This window comes from Drosophila miranda (assembly GCF_003369915.1).
Source record: "Drosophila miranda strain MSH22 chromosome Y unlocalized genomic scaffold, D.miranda_PacBio2.1 Contig_Y1_pilon, whole genome shotgun sequence".
In the NCBI taxonomy this organism is placed as follows: Eukaryota; Metazoa; Arthropoda; class Insecta; order Diptera; family Drosophilidae; genus Drosophila; species Drosophila miranda.
Genome location: NW_022881603.1, coordinates 333,767 through 357,484, shown reverse-complemented (window position 1 = coordinate 357,484; position 23,718 = coordinate 333,767). Strand labels below are relative to the sequence as shown.

General features: G+C 50.8%; 1 protein-coding gene and 2 pseudogenes across 1 annotated transcript; 1 reads left to right on the top strand and 2 right to left on the bottom strand.

Annotated features, from left to right (window-relative positions):
* Positions 1 to 23,718, top strand: part of LOC117189724 — a 112,486-nt pseudogene that overhangs the window by 52,217 nt on the left and 36,551 nt on the right.
* LOC117189733 (endoribonuclease dcr-1-like) lies at positions 17,682 to 19,116 on the bottom strand. Its single transcript, XM_033394813.1, has one exon. It carries the CDS (start codon positions 18,813 to 18,815, stop codon positions 17,958 to 17,960), a length of 858 nt encoding a protein of 285 aa, XP_033250704.1. The 5' UTR covers positions 18,816 to 19,116; the 3' UTR covers positions 17,682 to 17,957.
* On the bottom strand, positions 19,125 to 23,224 carry LOC117189727 (annotated as a pseudogene).

Sequence of the window (23,718 nt, the reverse complement as noted above, 5' to 3'; positions counted from 1 at the left end):
TCTTTACGAGAACCGCGGCTGTAGCCAGAAGCACGACATCAGAGTGAAGACCTTGGGCAGCAAGAGAGGTAGACGAAGGTAGAGACGAGCTGCTAGCAGAATTTTGAGCAACGGAAAGAGTGTCCGGTTGAACGGCCAGATCGGGAGGAGTAATACCTGGGCAGCCTTGTGTTGTGGGCTGTATACTATCGAAGTGCAACAAACTATGATGCCTACCGCCGCATACTCGACATTTTCCACTATTGCATGCGCGGGTCCGGTGCCCCGGCTTTAGGCAATTGAAGCATAGGGAAAGCTTCTTCACTTCTTTGTGGCGCAGCAACGGTGAGAGATTTCCGAATATCTTGCACGAGTATATTCCATGGCCCGCTGAGTGGCAAAAGACGCATACACACGGGTCGGCGGAAGAGTTGGAAGCTACAAACGTTTTCTTAACCTGCGTATAGGAATGGTTTTTTCCCACCTGATCGCTACTAGCGTGTGTCGCTGTAGCATATTCCAACCGCTCCATTTTCTGGCAGCGTTGCTGCAAGAATTCGAAGAATTCCTCTGCGGTAGGTATAGCATCCGACGATGTGTGCTCCTCCCATTTGGTTTGCGTCTTCGAATCCAACTTCTGCAGCAGCATGTTGATGACCATGAATCCTGAAATCTCCTCAGCAGTTCCCAATGTCTGCAACGCTCGCATGTGTAAATTGACTGCATCCGAAAACTCCCGAAGCCTTTTAGCAGAAGGCGAGTCTACCCTCTTTAGCCCAAGAATCTTCTTGATGTGTGCCTGGAAAATAAGTCTTTTGTTATTAAAGCGTTTATTAAGTATATCCAGAGCCGCACGATAATTGGCACTGGAGAGCTCTAACGATCGAACCGAATCCAAAGCCGCATCAGCGAGGCAAGAGCGAAGGTGCTGGAATTTCTCGATGTCACTGAGATCCGCATCCGCTTCAATCACAGATTTGAACATTGCCATAAAATCCGAGAACTCGACGTATCCACCAGAAAACTTAGGCACCTTCAGCTCAGGAAGTCGCTGCTTGTGAGCCATGATGATGGTACTATGTCCGGAACGGCTTGGCAGAGTCGTAGAATGGGCAGCGGCGTGTGACTGGCTTACTTCAACAGCAGCCAGCAACTCAGCTTTCAACGATATGAAAAGAGTATCGAAGATTTCGCGCAGCTCACTCCCAATCTCGTTTTGATCGAGAGCCTCCAATTCATTATGGGCCTTATTAAATTCCTCTCGAATTTCTGCCAACATATCAAGGCGCACCTCGACTTCCGCGGCGGTCAGCTTATCGATTTTATTCCCCGCGAAGGATTCGCCAAGCCTGTGCAATCGATCATATAATGACTGACTTTTACGCTTATACAGACTTAGTCTGGAATCAGCCACCACAATATTTCCGCCCGCGCCTGTATTCGGATCGTTGTCCATGTTAACCGTTGTGCAATTCGACACAACAACGGAAAATGAAATACCGCTTAAGCGACGATGTATAGACGCGAGAGCGAGAATGCAAGACACGAAAAGTCAAGAACCGCGGCTGCAGCTGCGCAGAGAATGAGAGATTCGACGCTTAAAGTACCGGAATTTGTCTATAAATATTCCAGCCGCACTCTCACTGAATTTGCACTTTAAACTGTTTTTCAACGTGCACCCAAATGTATTTGTTGGTAGTTAAACTACCCAACAACACAATATTGTATAATTAATAAGTGTTTTAACGGAACGCGATTAAGAAATAGTTTTATATCACGTCGGGGTCACCAATGTTTGAGATGCCAAGCTTTTTTGGCACCTATGTGTTTCAAAAATGAAAAGAGATTTTGGGTTAAACTTTATAATTCGTATTTAATCTTGGTGGCTTAGCGGAAGCCGATTGCTTGCTATTGCCAGATAAACTTTATGCGAGATCGATATGCAACCAAAGCGCAGAGGGGTTAGCATTGAACTAAACTATAGACGACGGCGTTAGATCAAAGTGATTGCCGAAGTGGCGGCAGCAGATCAAAGTAGTTGCCGAAGTGGCGGCGGCAGAGAGCCCCTTTAGCGGGAGAGCGCAGGAGCTCTGCAGATCGTCAACGTTTTACAACATAGGCGGCTCTCTCTGCTCATACAATAATAATGTTAAAGTTACGGTTATTCTTAAGCGGCTGGCGCGAACAATACAATATTTAAATTTTTATTTCCGACAAATTTAATATACCATATTTAATGTTTATTATACCCGATACTCAAAATGAGTATTGGGGTATATTAGATTTGTGGTAAAAGTGGATGTGTGTAACGTCCAGAAGGAATCGTTTCCGACCCCATAAAGTATATATATTCTTGATCAGCATCAATAGCCGAGTCGGTTGAGCCCTGTCTGTCTGTCCGTCCGTCCGTCTGTCCGTCTGTCCGTCTGTCCGTCCCCTTCAGCGCCTAGTGCTCAAAGACTATAAGAGCTAGAGCAACGACGTTTTGGATCCAGACTTCTGTGATATGTGACTGCTACAAGTATATTTCAAAACTTCGCCCCGCCTACTTCCGCCCCCACAAAGGACGAAAATCTGTGGCATCCACAATTTTAAAGATATGAGAAAACCAAAAACGTAGAATTGTAGAGAATGACCATATCTTTAAGACTGCAGAATTTGAATAAGATCGTATTATTATTATAGCCAGCATCAAGAAAACAATTTCATTTTTTCTCGCCCTGTCTCTCTCTAACACACACGTAGCATAGACGGCTTTGCTTAGAGTAAAACATTAGCGCCTAGATCTCTGAGACTACAAAAGCTAGAGCAACCAAATTTGGTATCCACACTCCTAATATATCGGACCGAGACGAGTTTGTTTCAAAATTTCGCCACACCCCCTTCCGCCCCCGCAAAGAACGAAAATCTGGGGATATTCAAAAATCTCAGAGACTATTAAGGCTAGAGTAACCAAATTTGATATCCGCACTCCTGTTAGATCTTACTATAAAACGTGTATCTCAAAATTTCGCCCCACCCCCTTCCGCCCCCACAAAGGACGAAAATCTGTTGCATCCACAATATTGCACATTCGAGAAAACTAAGAACGCAGAATCATAGATAATGACCATATCTATCAGATTGCTGAATCTAGATCAGATCAGATAATTTTTATAGCCAATAGGAACAAATCACTCTTTGTCGTGTCGTTTAATATTAGCGGCGTCTGCCGGAGGAGAGCCATACTGACTTAGTATCGGGTATAACCGTAGAGTTGCTGTGTCCGCAGCAACTCACAACGTTCCCCTCGTTAATAATATAGTTGAGGAAAATAATAAAAACTACGTAAATGATGGTTAGAAAGATGATTAGATGGAAAAGGTAATTGAAATATCATCCAAATGGTATTCCAATATTATAAACTTTTAGGGGGAAAAAGAACGCTTGTCTGTTTCTGAAATTCCAGAGATTTTCTAGCTGTCTTTATTGCTCTCACAGCATTGGGTCAGATTTCATTCCCGGACCACCATGGATCCATGTGATTGTAAAACGACAACTTTTGGCAGCAAATGTCCATTAAATTTGTCCCCAAGGAGGGAGCCGAAAGTACACAGGAAAGTCGAAAACAAGTCAAAGGCCAAACGTTGGGGGTAAAGTTTTGGCTTTCGGCTGGGTCTGCATGGATGCCCAGAATGGGGGCGTACTTCAGTTGAGGAGCCCTCCTGGGGGGGAAAAAAAGGTTGAGGACGCTGAAAGTGAAACATAATTTCCGACACAAAATTAAAATCATGTCCCAATGGCTGTGTCCCCTTGGCCCTCTGACAATGCCTCACATTCCAGCCACAGGCTGCTTGACTCTGTCCCCGTCGCAGCTCCTGTCTCCGCTCCTGTGGCTGCTCTTGTGGCGTATGTTGTTGCCATTTCAGCTGTGCATGTGCGCCCCAAGGCTGATGGTGGGAGGGTGCGGCCGCAGAAAGAAGAGGAAACACACAATGAAATTTAAATGGCCTCCGAGTAGCCATGCCCTGAGTGAAAGGACTGTTTAATGCATCAAAATTCTGCCAGGTATTCTCTTCATAAATGCTTTTTCCTGGAACAGCTGCCGACAGCCATCTGACAAATGTGGCGAGGGCACACGACCGAGCCATGAGATACATCTACCTCCCAACAGGTGGAAACTTTGATAAACGCTTGAATACCAGAACAGTTTGCTGGCTGCCAGCTAAATGCCTAGCAACGGCTTATCATATTTGATAGACTGAAATTCCATTCAGACACTGCATTTCCTTTGAACTCCACTGACTGCTGGCTCTTTATGGGGAAATTGACAACGCACCAGTGACCTCTACTGATTCCAATCTGCGTCCAAGAGTTGCAGAAAGAGCAGTCGAGAGGAGGATAGAACGGATACCAAGGTCACTATGGACATTCAGCTCATCATATCACAGGCCACTGCCCTCTCTTTTCAGAGGAAACTCAACTTATTTCGATAGAATTATCCCTTTACCCTCCACACAACACACTTTACCACCACTAAGGTTGCGAATGCCCAGGGGTGGCCATATACCGAGCATTCATTTTAATGCTCTTCCACTCGCTGCTCCTCAATAAAAGAGCAAAGAAATAAAATAAACTTTAAGGACCGCAAGCAAAAGCTGAAACAGCTGATAATCATGATTTATGGGAAATGAGTAGCGAGGTGGCAGGCCAATGACAGCAATCGAATCGAGGCAGGAACGTCCTGTTGGCATGGAACGAATGCTTTGGTCAAACCAGAAAAGAGGCCAATAAACACGGCCATAAAAACACCCACTCCAGCACCCTTGGCTTTTCATCAGATCAGGGAAACGTAGGAACTAAAGAATGAATGTGGGGAAGCCATTGTAAACGAAATCATTTTCTGGCTTTGCTATTTAAAAAACTTTTTTTGCAGATTCATCATTGTTGGACGAGGATATGTGTGTGGTGTGTGGAGTGTGGAGCGTGGCGTGTGGCGTGTGGCCTAGTGTGCTTTGGTCCGCTTCGAAAGCAATTTGCCAGCCAGCCATAGAAGCAATTATTTTCTCATATTACGTATACGCAACGCGTGCCCAATGCGCTGCTAACAGATTTATTCTTTCATTAGAAGACAAACAACCGCTTTCCATTACGCTGCTGCCGTTTCTTATTAAAACTCAAACAGAAGCGAGAGACCAGCTGCAGAAGCCATCGCAAATTGCGCGCCCAGCTTTATTTACATAATTTTTTCTTGAGGGACAATAGTGGCCCCAAGAAACGCAACAAAATTCTCATTAAAAGCCAGAAAACTGTACGCCCATTTAGCTTGGGGCCAGCTTGGCAACCATCAGAGTGGGTCCAAGAGTCCTAGAGTCCTGCCAAGTGTTCCGAAAAGCATTGCCGGCCTGGACAGTAGTATCGCCTCCAGCTCGAATTTGCATTCATATTAAACATTGCTCGGTCGTAAGCTGATTATGTGCAGAAATACATGTAGCACTTAAATCAGCGTTGCCCCTGGCAGCCCTGTAAACCCTTAACACGACCGCTGACAGGTAAATAATCACAATCACAATCAAAATGGTCATCATCGTGATGAGCAGCCTCGCAATTACCCCCCACAGCTTCACGGATTCTCCCCAGCTTCCGCCCACATGTGGATCATCGATTATTTCCCATTGGTTTTGATTGATGTCTGCTTCCGCAGTCCGATAATGATGATGTTTATGATGAAGCCACTAATTTATAATGCGGCGAAAACAAAGCCACCGTACCTGGCCAGCTAATAAATCAAAATCGAAGTTTTCATGGGGATGCCATTTTCAAGAGTTCCGGTGGAACGGAAGCATTATTTGTGTTCATGGCTGAATAATTTAATGGAAAATGCGATTGAGTGGCCTGCTGTTGTCCAATTGAATGCCGTTTTTTATGTTGTACATTATAGAAGCCTGCCTCCTATGGATTCGAATGAAAATGTAGCTTTGATTTCGCCGTATCAGGCAATTAAAATCAGGGCATGTTCGCGATTGGTTTTCCGCTAATAAATTGGAAGCGTGCCATGGGAAAGGATCCGAGCTATCCACCAACAGCACCACAAAAACTTTAACAATGAGAGAAACAATTTCTTCGAACTGTTGCATATTTATATTCATCCGAGTACAACATCTACAATTCCTCTGCAAGTACTGGGTACACTCGAATTGGCAAGAATAATTAAATTCAGCAAGAGCTCATACAAAATATATGTGGGGCCCTAAAAGGATTCCAAGAGACCACCCTCAAGCCGAGGGGTGGAGCTGGTGGCGGCTCTTTTCAGCTTGAAACTGAACTTTGATGACAGCTGGGGCTCGGCCCTAGGCACTCTCGGCGATGCCTGTCGATATCCCTGACCCCCGTAGTAATTCTTAGTTCGACAGTGTCCCGTAAGTGCTATCCGGCGATTGCCTAGGCACTCTCGGTGATGCTCGTCGATATCCCGACCCTCGTAGTAATTCTTAGGCCGACAGGGTCCCGTAAGTACCGTCCGGCGATAGCCTAGGTACCCTCGGCGACACTTGTTGGTATTTCCGCATAGCGAAAACCCCCTTTCCCCGTCGTAGTAATTCTTAGGCCGACAGGGTCCCGTAAGTACCGTCCGGCGATAGCCTAGTTACTCTCGGTGATACTTGTCGGTATTTCCGCATAGCAAAGTTCCCCTTTCCGCGTCGTAGTAATTCTTAGGCCGACAGGGTCCCGTAAGTACCGTCCGGCGATAGCCTAGGTACTCTCGGCGATACTTGTAGGTATTCCCGCATAGCAAAGTCCCCCTTCCCGCTTCGTAGTAACTCTCAGGCCGGCAGGGTCCCGTAAGTACTGTCCGGCGGTAGCCTAGGTACTCTCGGCGACACCTGTCGGTATTATCGCATAGTAAAGTCCTCCGTATTGGTTCTGAGTTCGGTGGGGTCCTGAAGGCGCTATTCGGCGATAACCGGAGTGCTATATATTTCGTACTCAGACCCAGAAGAGGATAGTCAACGCCCGGCCCTCAGCGAGAAGAGTCAATGCCCGGCCCTCAGCGCGAGCAGTCATTCAATGCCCGGTCTTCATCGCGATCATTCAATGTCCGGCCCTCAGCGCGAGCAGTCAACGCCCGGTCTTCAGAGCAGTCATTCGATGCCCGGTCTTCAGCGCGATCATTCAATGCCCGGTCTACAAAACAATAGCCGATAGTCAACGCCCGGCCCTCAGCGAGAAGAGTCAATGCCCGGCCCTCAGCGCGAGCAGTCAACGCCCGGTCTTCAGCGCGATCATTCAAGGCCCGGCCTACAAAACGATAGCGGAGAGTAAACGCCCGGCCTTAAAAGTGATCAGTCAGCGTTCAGCCATCAACACGGGACGAGATCCAACGCTTAAATCAACGAACCCAGCACGACCAGGACCACAAGGACAATTCCAAGGACAACGATAGCAAGGACTATCGACCAGGCCCCCAAGCAGCAAGGACGCTAAGGACGCCTCCACTGGACAACCGTGTTAACCGTACATACGCCGTGCTTCCGTTACTAGCCCCAAGGACTCCGGTATTCAGTGCGTGACCTAAGAAAAGATTCTACCGGAGGCTCAATACGTGATACTACCGTCGGAAACGCGAAAGACCTCGAAGTGCCAGTTCGACCACCGTGCTTCGACATGGGGGTACAGTGGATTTCGTATCGGCGCAAGGACGAATTGCAGGCCATCGCCGCCGAATTCGGCCTCGGTGAAACCGGGACAGTGGACGAACTGCGCAGCCGGATCTCGGCCTTTATCTCGCGCGGTGAGCATCCGACTGGGATCGAAAAACGGATCAAAGAGCTCGGAATGGTCTTCGACAGCGCGCCCAGCCCGAGAAGCCCGAGGAACACGTCCCCGTCGCCGGGACCGAGTCAGCGAGAGCGGAAGGAAGGGATCTGTGCGGAGCAGCCTCTATCTATCATAATTCCCGAGTTCCCGCGCGCAGCTCACGGCGACTCTGGCCGGCTTGAAACCACGACTGACCGGCGACATGGTGACAATCACCACCAGCACCGCTTCCCCGAGGAAGCCGGAACTTCGCGACCCGGAAGGGAAGAAATTTCCTTCGCCGCCCTGGCCGATAAGCTGCGCAATTGGGGTCTGAAGAAAGGGTCGACTCATATGGCGGAAGCCCAGCACAACTGCTGCGAGCCATCTCCGGGCTACTAACTGGCAAGGCAGAAGGATGGTTTAGGACGTTCCAGATGCAAGGCAAGCCATGGACCGAGTTCCGGAAGGAGTTCTTGGAGTTCTTCCTACCCCCGCGATACTTTCAGCGCTTGGAAGATACGATCCGCTCCCGTCGCCAACGACCCCGAGAAGCCTTTCAGGACTACTTGATCGACCTCCGACTCTTGATGGAACGAGCTCAGTATACTCCAGACAGTAAGCTGGACAGGATCTACGAGAACCTTCGGCCGGAATACCAACTGTTCACCCGTAGACATGAGTTCGAGACGTTGCGAGAACTGACCCAATTGATAGTAGCGTACGAGACAACGCGGGACCGCGAACAAACCCACCCAGCTAACGACCGCCCAAATACGAAAGCCAGAACGCCATCATACCAAGGACCCGGATTATCCACCCCACAGCATGCTCCTCCGGGACGACACCGGGCCCTCCCGGAGCGCCGAGACGGCAAGCCGCGTAGTGACCCAGGATGGAGACCGGCCGGTGAACACACGCCGGGCCTGCCGTAATTGCGGGGAGGAAGGTCATTTCAGCAGTTCATGCAGGAATCGGCGAGTGCTATTCTGTTGGGAGTGTGGCCGCCGCGGCATCCGGACGATCGACTGCTGTAGGCTATCCGAGTCGGGAAACGGGCCGAGTCTCCGCTCGTCAGGGAACCGATCGGAGACATACCTCCAGGGCCCCCAGGAGTAACTCATCCCTTAAGTTTGGAAGGAGGCAGGATCGCCGCGCTAGTAACCATCGAAGGAGTACCGCTCACAGCTACCCTCGACACGGGAGCAACGCGGTCGTTCGTCAGTCATCGCATCGCTTATGAAGTAAGTACCGGAGGGAACGCACGGAATATAAGGACTACCGTCCGCCTGGCGGACGGTACAGCAAAGGAGGTGACGCAAGCTGTTTCGGTCAAGGTACGTCTGGATCAACAGGAAACGCTGGTGATTCTATTAGTCCTACCCATGGTAGTGGACGACATCATACTGGGCCTCGATTTCCTTTGCGGCGTCCAGGCCATAATACAATGCGGACGAGCGTACTTGCAGTTGACCCAGCGGGCGATCCGGGAAACCAACCCGATCCCCACATCATCCTCGACTCGGCCCCGCATGGTTACTTTTAGTGACGAAAGTCCCGCGACTGCATCCGCTGGTCCTACGCACTCGACCAATCCAACGGCGACCCACCGGACGAAGACAACGCACCAGAATCCCAACCACGCCAGACCCAGCAAAGTACCAGTGACAACGCACCCGAATCCCAACCACGCCAGACCCAGCAATGGACCCACGACAACGCATCAGGATCTCGAACACGCCAGACCCAGCAACGCCGCCCGAACCCAACCAACGATTCGATACGACCGCGCCAGAACCATCAACGAAGATTCGACGGAGACGACTGCGACACCGCTGGACACACCCAGGGCCAGTCCATCCGCCTCGAAGAACACCCAAAGCAACGAAGATTCGACGGAGACGACTGCGACACCGCTGGACACACCCAGGGCCAGTCCGTCCGCCTCGAAGAACACCCAAAGCAACGAAGATTCGACGGAGACGACTGCGACACCGCTGGACACATCCAGGGCCAGTCCGTCCGCCTCGAAGAACACCCAGAGAAAAGAGGATTCGACGGAGACGACTGCGACACCGCTGGACACACCGTCCGTCTGCCTCGAAAACCACCCAGAGTATCCCTACCAAGACAACCACGACCACGCCAGAACCAGCAGTAACCTCAGGACAACGCATCGAAGCCTCGACCACGCCAGACCCAGCAGCAATACAAGGACAACGCATCTAAGCCCCGACCGAGACGGACCCGGCGGCGCTAAAATTATAACACGATCGACGCGAGCCAAATCAGAAATGCACAGCAGTGCGGCTCAATCAGAGCGAACGACCCCACGGGAAACCAGCATCGCTCTACACCACGACCCGCTATGCCTGGGAGACCACGGCCCCGAAGGACATGGGCGGCTCAAGGTAGACCAACTCGCACCTCACCCCCCAACGAATTATCAACTCGCCCCGTTAGCCGATGCCGCGGACGGTCGCCAACGCAACCCTTTTCGAAGATCAGACTCGACTAACCCAGTTACCGTGAACCTCGACTACAGGTTCATCAAGGCAAACGAAGGAAAACTGCGAGTTTATCCGACTTAAAGGCGTTCCACGGAGTGGACCACCCCGAGGAGAACCCAACGACGTTGGAGAGACCTGAATGACCTGCCGACCTCGCAAGGGCCACTTGCGGTAGCGCGCTACCGTCACGTCCTCGCCCCGTAAGGGGCGCGACCCACGAAACCGTAAGCTACGTATACATCCCCTTATGGGATTAGATAAGTACTACACCCAATGTAAACATCTTCTTACTCGCACCGCTCAAGCAGGATAGGGGAGGGTATTAGTACTTCTAGTTAAGACAGGTTCTAACCGACAGGCATTTTCTCCCTAGAATCGACTGAAGACATGAAGCGTCTAAGAGACGGAAGGCAAGCTCGGCCCCTAGGGGTAAATGGTGATACGACGGGACACCCTAGCGGAGACCAGCAGCCTGAAGTCCCGGCACCTGCCGACGAACCAACGACACACCGGACTCGCGGCTGGATCGTCGACCCCAATGGGCCATCCGCCTCCCGTCAAGCCCAGCTGAGGCGGGTCGGAGAGGCGACACTTCGACAACAGGACAGGATACCATGGTGCCGGCGCGCGGCAGCCATCCAAGGGTGGATCGACCAACAAACCCAGGGCCCGGGGACCGACGCCGAAGAGGAAGTAGAGCCCGATGGCCGCTTCGCAACCGCAGGTGTCCGCTCGGCGCCCAATCACGACGTCGCCGCCCTGAATCGCCGTTGGTTCGGGAGTTATGGGGCTGCCATCGACGACGACAACGCGACCACGGACACCGACGAGCACGAGACGATAATACGCGACGCTCAAAGCCTGGCGTCCACGCTGCAGGACGAAGGGAACCGACACCCACTGGCTCGCGGGAACGAATGGGACTCGCCCCTTTGGGCCGAGTGGAACCTGGCCGGTCAAGGTCGGGCAGCCACCCCTCTAGCAGTACACGACCCGCCGCAGTTAAATGCGAGCATCACGCGAATGATGCCACCTTACACACACACGTATAGAACGTATCTTATCGGGTTTCCGATAAAGAACTCTTGTTTCCCTTCCTCTGAATGCAACTCGATTTGAACTGTAATTATGGGAAAACGTTTCTCTTGTTTCGTGTCGTTTGCAGCCTGACCGCTATGTGCCCGGCTCCCCCATTTTTCGCGACAGCAGTCCAGCGCGCCCCGCCACCTCAGCCTCAGGGCGCCTATAACAGCTTCTTCTTGTGACAGTTGAGAACCTTGACGGCACTGGCGTTCCTTACACAGGAGTCATCACTGTAGCCGTCCTAATAGGTGCAAACATAGCATTCGAGTGCTGCAAGAGAGGGAGAGAGAGAGTGAGAGAGAGAGAGAGACATAGAGAATATTGAACGAGGTCATGACGCTGCTATGCCTTTCGCTTTCGTTTCGTTGTTTTTCAACGAATGAGCATCAAGGGCAGCTGGATACAAATCCACACCGCAAATATCTTGTATGGTAATCCAAGAAAACTCTTTTCACACACCATATGAATGTCAAAGGGTGTTCAGGAGGTAGTCTTTCTTTCTGGTTTTCTTTGAAGAAATTCCCTGAGCGCGCAAAGGGAGCTGGCTGGCGGTAAATAAGAACAAAGTGAACCACAGCCGTGGCCACCCATTTCTGGGGCCTCCGTTGTTTATGGCCCGCTGTGGTGGCCAACTGTCAAGTAGGCATCGCCTGCACCTACACGCCCCACCCCCCCCACATCGTGGCACCTCAGCGGGACCGCCGACTGGAGGAATGCTTTCAACATTTCTTTGGGTGACTCGCAATTGGGATCAAGTTAATATTTGCAGAGTAAAAATAAAAATTACTTCCGCCCGAAACTCGAGCGTTTCTTAAGTATGTCACATCCACCACTCTCCACCTGGATGGATGACCCGCCGCTTGGCGCCGCTGTGACGAGAGCAGTGGAGTGGTGGACGATTCCAGTGAACTGAATAACGGCTCACTGGGACCAGAGTTGTCGCCTAGTCGAAGGAGAGCGTATAACAAAAGATGCAAAGCAGGGTTGAGTTGGAGACGGGGACCAGTCGCGAATGGGAATGGTTTTGAATAATTTTCATTAGCATTTTTGAAAATTTGCACTTGAATTTTCGTGTTGTGCCGCACTTTATCAATGAATAAAATATGAAATCAAATTCCTGGTCTCATTTCGACGGAGGAAATGGTAATTAAATAATTGAAGCATTGAATTAAATAAGGAAAGTAATTAAATTCAGGGAAATTCATCGAAAAGATAGCCACGAATAGAGTTCGATATGGATACATATACTTCATACATTCGTACATCCGATGTAAATACATATACATATGTACATACGTTTCTACCCACAAATTATTATTATTTTTGATGTGTGAAGGATGCACACACACACAGAAAATGGATTGCCCTGAATGTTGTGTGGAGCGGGCGTTCATTTTGTAAAAATAATTGCTTTGCTCACGGATTTTTACAGAAATGATTATTGATGAGCACTTTGGCCTATTTTATCAAAATCAAACCCGACACGACAACGTCAACGCCGGCATCCGTCCGTCCCTCTTTTCGTTTGGTTTGCCCGTCGCTGGCAAATGAAGCGTGAAATGTGGCCCGACACCGCGGGCACCGCGCCAGCATACATTAAATCTTTCGAAAGTTTTGCATCAGCTCCCCCCCCACGTACACCCTCTGGCCGAGTGCTTAGCACACCTCAGCGCGGGGAAAGGGCCGGTTGGATGGGGTTTTTGACAAGTACCGAGACGGCAGATGACGTCAAGAGGCCGGCACGGCAGACATAGACCGCAGACCAATCCGACTAACCATCCGACCAGCCATAGCTCCCCCTCGGACTGTGTGTTTCTCTTGGGTAAGCCACAGCGGAGGCGACAATTGCTTCCAGGAAATCCCAATGATTCACTCGAGGATGATGTCGCCGCGGGCTCGGATTTACTTGAGATGTGTAAACAACACAGTCACTCAAATTTCACGAGCCCTGCGCGATGATTCGATGAGGAATGAGGAAAATGCCAGGAATGCCAAAATATTGATGGAAGTCAAGCCGAGGCTTTTAGCCAGGCGACGCGTGCCAATCCGCAAGATCTTCTCCCATGTACACTTTTTTTTTTTTTTTTTTTTTATATTCATATACCTATTTATTTGCTCTATAATATATACTATACAATTTATATTTAACTTAATTTAACGGACAAGAGTATGTTGGGACTAGGGGCCCGCGGACTGCGGTACTGCCGCAAAGCATTGCTTCGCAGTGGCGTGGACACCTACTCCGTCTGCTCCTTCCGCCTTCTCTCCAAGGACCTAAGCGTTCGCATCACGCTAGAGGCGAACTCCGCGGCCGCTCCCACACCTTCGGGTCTGCCAGCATCAGCGGCACCAGAGTCTCGGTGCTGACCCTAGACCCTGCTGCTGTCTCCAATGTCTGACGCTCGAGGTCAAACCTGTGGCAGTCGAAGAGGACGTGGCGAGCGTCCTCCTCTATGCCTGTGCCACACTCGGGGCACCAGTCCTCTGTCTCGTGGCCGAAGCGCTTGAGGTAGCCGCGGAAGCAGCCATGTCCGCTCAGTGCCTGGGTAAGGTAGAAATCCACCTGGCCGTGCTTCCTTTCAACCCAGCATGCTATACTTGGGATGAGGGTTTGGGTCCATCGGCCTTTGGGTGAGTGGTCCCATCGAGTCTGCCATCTGTCTATGCTGGTCCTTCTGGCGGCGTCCTTAATTTCTGCTTTGGAGCGTACCTCGGCTGCACTGTCCGTCATGGCATCATGGATCTCCTTCCTCTCCCTTATCAGCTCCCTGGCGCACAGTCTGTACGTTGCCTCCACTCCTCGCATGTAGCTCCTCACCTTCGCGGCTTCTGCCCACACCGGTGCGGCGTAGAGCATCTGCGACGTCACGACGCTCGTCAGCAGTTTCCTCGTTGCCTGATTTGGCCCTCTGGTGTTTAGCAGGATCCTGGATAGCGCTCCCGCGGTCCCACCGGCCTTCGTGTGGACGTATTCTAGATGCTCTTTGAAGGACAGGCGCGTGTCGATGAGGACTCCAAGGTACTTGATGGACCTCTGCGATTCGATCGCGGTCCCACCAACCTGCACTCTGGCGGTCTCGACCACTTTACGGCTGGATATCAGGACCGCCTCCGTTTTTTGAGCCGCCAGCTCCAGCCCCGCGGCGGCTAGCCACGCCTCGACGGCTTGTATGGCGACGTTGGCAAGCTCCTCCACTGCGGCAAGTTCCTTCGCTACCGCCACTATTGCGACGTCGTCAGCGAAACCCACCAGGTTAGTGTTGGCTGGCATCGGGAGCCGTAGGACCCCGTCGTACATGGCGTTCCAGAGCAGAGGTCCCAAAACGGAGCCCTGCGGGACTCCGGCTGAGACTTCGTATGCCCTAGAGCCCTGACATGTGTCCATTGTCAGCACCCTATTGCTGAAATAGCTGCGCGCTATATTCAGTAGGTAGCCCGGGATGTTGAAGGACCTCAGGGCCTCCAGCGTCCGGGTCCAGTCGGCCGAGTTGAAGGCGTTCCTTATGTCCAGTGTCACCACCAGACAATAGGACTTGGTTCCGCCTCTCCACCTAGTCCCAGCAATGGCTTCCTCCGCCGTTTGTACGACCCTCAAGATGGCGTCCAGAGTCGACCTCCCTTTCCTGAACCCGTATTGGTTCTGGGAGAGACCGCCTGCTGCTTCGATGGCTGCGCTCAGCCTCGCACCGATCACCCTTTCGAAGACTTTTCCCATGGAGTCCAGAAGGCAGATGGGCCTGTAGGAAGAGGCCACCCCTGGCGGCTTGCCCGGCTTGGTTAATAGTAGCAGCCGTTGCCTTTTCCACCTCTCGGGGAACGTCCCCTCCTGGAGGCATTTGTTGAAAAGGCCCGCAACTTCCCTCGCCAGGCGTTCCTGCTTTGTACTGGATCGTCGAGGCAAGGACAACTCCTACCTGATCGTGCCTCTAGCCGTGGGCGCAGAGCATCAGAATGTGGTGGACTGGCCGCTGGTTCGTCAGTTCCAGCGTCTGCCCACCCCGAAGCCTGTCAGTGTGAAGCAGCGCAAGGAACACCGAGCGCCGCGTCCAGAGGACTATGAGGGGAAAATTGTGACTCAGTGGTATGCCAACTTCGCGAGCAAGCGAATGCTCGTGCACAAGGTGCGCAGAGACCTGACTCCGAGCAGCCTTATGGAAAGCAACCACCAGAACACGAGCTATGGCGAGTTCACCACGTCCAAGTATGGCGATGACATCGAAGGAATTGTTCGCATGGACCAGTTCCTGATCGAGGTGCGCGAGCTTACGGAGCAACTGAACTTCTATGTCCAGCAGCGGGGCAAGACGTCGGCCCAGAGCAAGGCCAGGGTCAAGATCATCCTCATTCCGGAGCTCTGCTTTAATTTCGATTTCCCCGGCGACCTCTGGATAAAAGCAGTGTTTCTACCCAGCATCTTGAACCGGCTCCACTTCATGCTGCATGCTGAGTCATTACGACAACGCTTCAATACCTACCTGGGGCTGCAACATCTGCCTCAAAATGGAGTTGACTATAGGCCAAAGCTCTTGGAGATCGACTGGTCGTTGCGCCGCAATGTGGATTCCCATGGCAATGCCGTTCCCAATGATTATGAAGAAGGGTCACGCTCCATTCTGGAGCCCCTACCCATCAAAGAAGTTGAGATTGGGATGAAGACACTGCAGATACGCGACTTACAACATTCGTGGCAGCAGTACCTGGAACCCGTAGACCTACCCCGGAACATCATGTCCGCCTATACCGTGGAGTTGAACTATTACAACAATTTTATATCCGGCCAAGTGACGTCCCTCGACAAAATGGAGCAGGACGACAGGGAGTTCTGGCTGCAGACGCAGTTCAAGATGCCTAAAGGGAACATCTATGAGACCAGGAGTCCAGCAATGCCCCTGACGCCCGGCCTGCCCTGCTCCCGCCGACCAGCTCAGCTCCCAAACCACAGTCGTTGAATGTGTTGCCGGTTCTGATGAAAAGCGTTTCCGATGATCACATCACTCCGGCCCACCAGGGTGAGTTCCTGGCGGCCATCACCACAGCGGGATCTGCCGATGTTTATGATATGGAGCGAGCGGAGCTGTTGGGTGACTCGTTTCTCAAGATGAGTGCCAGTCTTTACCTGGCCAGCAGGGATCCCGACTGGAACGAAGGCAGGCTCACGCAGGTCAAGTCGAGGCTGGTGTCCAACAAGAACCTGATGTATTGCCTCAGGGAGACGTATATTCCCAGTCGTATTAGCTGCAGTCTGTTCGACCCCAGAGTAACGTGGCTTCCGCCCAGCATTAATCTGCCCGAAGATGTCTTGGATGTGTGGACGGAGCAGCCGAGCTTTGCCAAACTGATTGGTCCCCATAATCTCTTCAATCTGGCCCTTAGTGACGAGGAGATTCTGGCAGGTCGTTGCAACGAGGATACCTATCGTCGCTTTGTGCAAGGTTGCAAGAGCAATCAGCAAGGCTATTATGCCGGCCGAGACTTCTCCTCCGGCGTGAACTACTTCTTTGGTGAGGTCGCTGTTCAGAACAAGGTGGTGGCTGACACTCTGGAGGCCCTTCTGGGAGTCGTTGTGAGAAACTATGGATTGCAACATGGCTTCCGCATGCTGGAATACTTCGGCATTTGCAAGCCGGACGTTGATAAGCCATTGTCGCAGCTGCTCGATCTTCAGTTGAAGAGCACCAAGATGCGAGCCAACGCGAGCCCTGACGATATTGATGGCTTCCTGATCAACCACTCCTATTTAGAGCAGAATCTGGGCTACGAATTCCGGGATCGGGGCTACCTCTTGCAGGCCCTGACGCATCCGTCGTTTTCCACCAATCGCTTGACCGGCTGCTACCAGGAGCTGGAGTTCATTGGCGATGCCATACTCGATTTTCTCATCTCTGCATACATTTTCGAAAACAATACCAAGCTGCGTCCGGGCGAGCTCACGGATCTGCGCTCGGCATTGGTCAATAACATGACACTGGGATGCATCTGCGTGCGCCACAAGCTGCACCTCTTCATTCTGGCAGAGAACGCGTTGCTATCTGAGACCATCAGCAAGTTTGTGAAATTCCAAGAGAGCCAGGTACACAGAGTCACGAATCATATACGTTTTCTGCTCGAGGAGAGAGATGTGCAGCCCGTTATTCTGGACTTGGACGATGAAGTGGAGATGGCCATGGAAAATGAGTCGGAAGACGGTCCACGCATCGGTGCTTTCAACTTTGCGCAAAACGTAGATGTCCCCTAGGCTTTAGGCGATGTCCTGGAGGCCCTTATCGCGGCCGTCTACCTGGATTGCCGGGATCTGCAGACAACCTGGCAGATGATCTACCATTTGTTTGGCTCAAAAAAATGGTAGATCATCTGCCAGGTTGTCTGCAGATCCCGGCAATCCAGGTAGACGGCCGCGATAAGGGCCTCCAGGACATCGCCTAAAGCCTAGGGGACATCTACGTTTTGCGCCAAGTTGAAAGCACCGATGCGTGGACCGTCTTCCGACTCATCTTTCCATGGCCATCTCCACTTCATCGTCCAAGTCCAGAATAACGGGCTGCACATCTCTCTCCTCGAGCAGAAAACGTACATGATTCGTGACTCTGTGTCCCTGGCTCTCTTGGAATTTCACAAACTTGCTGATGGTCTCAGATAGCAACGCGTTCTCTGCCAGAATGAAGAGGTGCAGCTTGTGGCGCACGCAGATGCATCCCATGTCGTGTTATTGACCAATGCCGAGCGCAGATCCGTGAGCTCGCCCGGACGCAGCTTGGTATTGTTTTCGAAAATGTATGCAGAGATGAGAAAATCGAGTATGGCATCGCCAATGAACTCCAGCTCCTGGTAGCAGCCGGTCAAGCGATTGGTGGAAAACGACGGATGCGTCAGGGCCTGCAAGAGGTAGCCCCGATCCCGGAATTCGTAGCCCAGATTCTGCTCTAAATAGGAGTGGTTGATCAGGAAGCCATCAATATCGTCAGGGCTCGCGTTGGCTCGCATCTTGGTGCTCTTCAACTGAAGATCGAGCAGCTGCGACAATGGCTTATCAACGTCCGGCTTGCAAATGCCGAAGTATTCCAGCATGCGGAAGCCATGTTGCAATCCATAGTTTCTCACAACGACTCCCAGAAGGGCCTCCAGAGTGTCAGCCACCACCTTGTTCTGAACAGCGACCTCACCAAAGAAGTAGTTCACGCCGGAGGAGAAGTCTCGGCCGGCATAATAGCCTTGCTGATTGCTCTTGCAACCTTGCACAAAGCGACGATAGGTATCCTCGTTGCAACGACCTGCCAGAATCTCCTCGTCACTAAGGGCCAGATTGAAGAGATTATGGGGACCAATCAGTTTGGCAAAGCTCGGCTGCTCCGTCCACACATCCAAGACATCTTCGGGCAGATTAATGCTGGGCGGAAGCCACGTTACTCTGGGGTCGAACAGACTGCAGCTAATACGACTGGGAATATCCGTCTCCCTGAGGCAATACATCAGGTTCTTGTTGGACACCAGCCTCGACTTGACCTGCGTGAGCGTGCCTTCGTTCCAGTCGGATACCTGCTGGCCAGGTAAAGACTGGCACTCATCTTGAGAAACGAGTCACCCAACAGCTCCGCTCGCTCCATATCATAAAAATCGCCAGATCCCGCTGTGGTGATGGCCGCCAGGAACTCACCCTGGTGGGCCGGAGTGATGTGATCATCGGAAACGCTCTTCATCAGAACCGGCAACACATTCAACGACTGTGGTTTGGGAGCTGAGCTGGTCGGCGGGAGCAGGGCAGGCCGGGCGGCAGGGGCATTGCTGGACTCCTGGTCTCATAGATGTTCCCTTTAGGCATCTTGAACTGCGTCTGCAGCCAGAACTCCCTGTCGTCCTGCTCCATTTTGTCGAGAGACGTCACTTGGCTGGATATAAAATTGTTGTAATAGTTCAACTCCACGGTATAGGCGGACATGATGTTACGGGGTAGGTCTACGGGTTCCAGGTACTGCTGCCACGAATGTTGTAAGTCGCGTATCTGCAGTGTCTTCATCCCAATCTCAACTTCTTTGATGGGTAGGGGCTCCAGAATGGAGCGTGACCCTTCTTCATAATCATTGGGAACGGCATTGCCATGGGAATCCACATTGCGGCGCAACGACCAGTCGATCTCCAAGAGCTTTGGCCTATAGTCAACTCCATTTTGAGGCAGATGTTGCAGCCCCAGGTAGGTATTGAAGCGTTGTCGTAATGCCTCAGCATGCAGCATGAAGTGGAGCCGGTTCAAGATGCTGGGTAGAAACACTGCTTTTATCCAGAGGTCGCCGGGGAAATCGAAATTAAAGCAGAGCTCCGGAATGAGGATGATCTTGACCCTGGCCTTGCTCTGGGCCGACGTCTTGCCCCGCTGCTGGACATAGAAGTTCAGTTGCTCCGTAAGCTCGCGCACCTCGATCAGGAACTGGTCCATGCGAACAATTCCTTCGATGTCATCGCCATACTTGGACGTGGTGAACTCGCCATAGCTCGTGTTCTGGTGGTTGCTTTCCATCAGGCTGCTCGGAGTCAGGTCTCTGCGCACCTTGTGCACGAGCATTCGCTTGCTCGCGAAGTTGGCATACCACTGAGTCACAATTTTCCCCTCATAGTCCTCTGGACGCGGCGCTCGGTGTTCCTTGCGCTGCTTCACACTGACAGGCTTCGGGGTGGGCAGACGCTGGAACTGACGAACCAGCGGCCAGTCCACCACATTCTGATGCTCTGCGCCCACGGCTAGAGGCACGATCAGGTAGGAGTTGTCCTTGCCTCGACGATCCAGTACAAAGCAGGGATGCCAGATCTTCAACAGATCGCGGAACAGCATTCCATGGAATCCGTCTGACAAGAGGTCTTGAAGGTAGTTTGTGTCTCCGGCTTGAGTTTCTGCTTGTTTACCGTATCGATAACTAAAAGCACCCAAGGAGGAGAATGATTAAACAGAATTAGTGGGTATTTGATTGAATAAGACTCACCATCGTCGCTGTATTTCTTCCAGTGGTCAAAGTGAAAGTCGGTTATCGCCGTCACCCGGTCCTTAAGCGTGACGGGTAGGAAACGCTCGTTGAGCTCCCCCGTGGAGTACAGTTTAATGCAGGTCTTAAAGGCTGCCGATATTTTTGCCGCCTTAACTGAAGTCATGGGATCGCTCTGGAATGATTCGAACATGATTACTGACTGTCGACGCTGGGTAGTCCATTTTGGGCTTACATAAATTTTATCCCGCACGGACGAGCTGAGTGGAAGTTCGATAGAGACGACTTCTTTGCTTGCGGCCTGTGTGCCACAGAGTTTCCGCTTCTGGTCCCAACCGATTAGTGTGATCCAGGGCTCCACAAAGCCGAATGCATCCGAGGGCAGGCTCTGGCAGTAGCGGTGGAGCAGCATCAGGGCACTGCTAGGCAGCAGCACGGCACCTTTTTCGTTTATAAATGGTGGGATCAATTCGTGGAAGTGATCGGCTATCTCTTGCATCAGGGGTTCGGCCCGATCCAGGACGCGATCCTTTAAATACTCTCCGATGTCGGTATGGGCTTGGCGATATTGATTGATTTGTTGGTTGGTTTTTATGCGGTCAAGCTCTGAGGAAAAAAGCACAAACTGGGCCTCCTTGGATCGAGCCCGCCCCTTCGTCTGCACGTACATGTTAAATGTCTTTAAAGGATCCAGGATCAACACGTAATTGCAGGCCTTTACATCGATGCCTTCCTCTAGAACGCTCGAACAGACCATTTGGTTAGCTTCGCCATCCCTAAATTGATGAATGGCCTTTGTTGGGGATTGCGACAGGGGAGAATAATATACTTTTAATATAATGTTCTGTGCTGAGGCCCAAGGCATAACGTACCGACTTTTGCCACTTGCGCTCCAGGACGCTCTCACAATCCGCTGAAACTGAGTTGCGGCCCACCATAAACTGCGGCACGAGAACATCGCGCAGCGCCGGAATAACCGCAATGAACTTCTTCAACAATTGGTATATGCATTTGCTCGTATACCGGCGCTCAACGAAGACCAAGCAGCAAATATCCTTGGCATCCTTGCCCGAGAACGTTTTCTGCACGTAATGCAAAAATCTCTGCACCTTGGGAGTCGAAAAGTTCATGATGGTTTCCTCCGTGTGGACTGCGTCATCGGGCTCCGTATCATCGTCGACCAAATCGCGAAGCTTTTTCTTAAGTATGTGATTGATCCGGTTACACAGACAGATGGCCAACTTATATATGTGGGTCAGGGCAAGGGTTTCCGACTGATGCATCTTGATTTCAAACTCTAGAATCACCGATACTATGGCCATACTATGCTCCAGCTGGTACTGGAAGTCGTTGAGCAGTCTTTATATATCCTTTCTTCTGCGGATCGCGGGGGGTCGACAGTCCCTTGGAAAAGCGCGTAGGCTGTTTGCCAATCTCCAAATCGTCTAGGCGTACGTTGAAGTGCTCAATGCATCTATGTATGGCGTGCCCGATCACAAGGCTCCCCACTTGGTCTGGATAAGTCCTTAAACACTCCCTTGGTTTGGTGGAGTAGCTGCAAAAAATAAACAGAACTGCTATAGCGTGATTTCTTCTATGGAAAGGGCTTAAAAGGTCTCACAGCATCACGTTTTTCAATTCCTCCGTGTCGGACACGGTGATGATATTGCTTCTGAAGGTCGTCTCCAGCTCTCTGAGCTTTTGAGCGACCAGCTTAAATTCGTTGCCTTTAATGAGTACACCCGTCAGTCCCAAAACGCGCGGCAGTGGCGTGTTTCGGTCAGCGAGTAAAAACAGATGCATGAACTTATGGTAGGGATGGTGGCCAGTGCCATGGTGGCACTCGTCTATAATCACGATGCTCACAGAGCTCAGCTCCAAGTACTTCTGGGTGACCATATTCAACATTACTTGGGCTGTGCCCACCAGAACCTATTGTCGTTGTAAGATATAAGAAAATTCAATTAGAAAAAAAAGCCAGGGCCAAATTTGTAAAGCACTTGGAAGCACAAATACTAGTGCATCCGTTCTATATAAACGAATATCAGAAATGCATATTGGTTTGATGAGGCGTCATGAGCTCGACACTAACTTGGCTATCGCTTATTTCGTGGCTCCATTTTATCTTCGACCAGTCGTCGACGCCCTGCTCCCCCAATAAGAACCCCACTTTGAGATTTGAGAACTTCCTCACGGCCATTGCCTGCTGGCGAGCTAGCTCGACTGTATTGCACATAAATATAGCTCGTTTTCCGCCCTCCTCGATTGATCTGTAGGAGTGTAAACAAATCCGAGAATTCAGTTCAACAGCTACATACATATGTATTTGCTTATGTATGAGTGTGTTTGCAAAATTCCAGTATGAAAAAAAAATGCAAGCGACTTACTTGTCCATGTCTTTGGAGAATCGCTTCAGGGTCAGGATGGCCACGTATGTCTTGCCAGATCCGGTCGGCAAGTAGATTATCCCATTGTTCTTCATAATATGATCCACGAGACGCAGCTGATAGCTGCGAGGCTGCAACAAATGCGAATGCATTTTTACAATTCATCAAAAAGTATAAACTTATGTATATGCACTGGAATTTATATTATTTATACCTTTATTTCGGATTCCCCACTATGCACGTTGTCTGCCATGATGATCCTATTTGCTTCGGGTGCCAGCTGAAAGTGGTGAAATAAAATAAAATTCAGTGACTGCAGGCACAAGCTCGCCAACTAAGATGATTGCTGACGTGGCTATAATGACACAGCAGGTTTTTCTGGATGTGGCCAGCTACTAGCTGGAAGTACGGGGACTTACATTTTTTTCCAGTCACCGTTCTCTGTGTGCGGAAAACACCGCGATGGACGCGCAGGTTGACCGGCATATGTCTCGCCTCACCTTTGTTTTAATTGAACTTGGTTCCACCGATATATTGTATTGAACAAGTATTTGATCAGATAAGATAATAAATTCCAAGAGCTGAATAAATAAACTGCCAAAAAAAGGAAAAAAGTAAATGAAGTCCTGTCCCTCAGTATTATCCGCGGGTTTATCGCAAAATATACCGTCCGACCCTTAGAAATATACCGAAATGTACCGTCTCATTTAAAAAATATACTGACGAATTCAAGTTCAAGTTTACATATTCCTCGTTTATGATATTCCGTGGAATATTACTAGCTATATAGAACATTAAGCCATGCCCACATAATTTTATCCGATTAGTGAATCTATTTGCGAATTGACTAGTTTATTTTAAACACTTGCTTTTATTGGATCTTGTCTAAAAGAAGGTATTAGTGAAATAGGTCAACCAAAAAACGGTTTTAGCGAAATAAGTCAAAACAAAAAAACGAGGCTAGTCGTTCATATTGCTCAATTTAGAGATTCCGTTGAATAATTCTGGCTAACT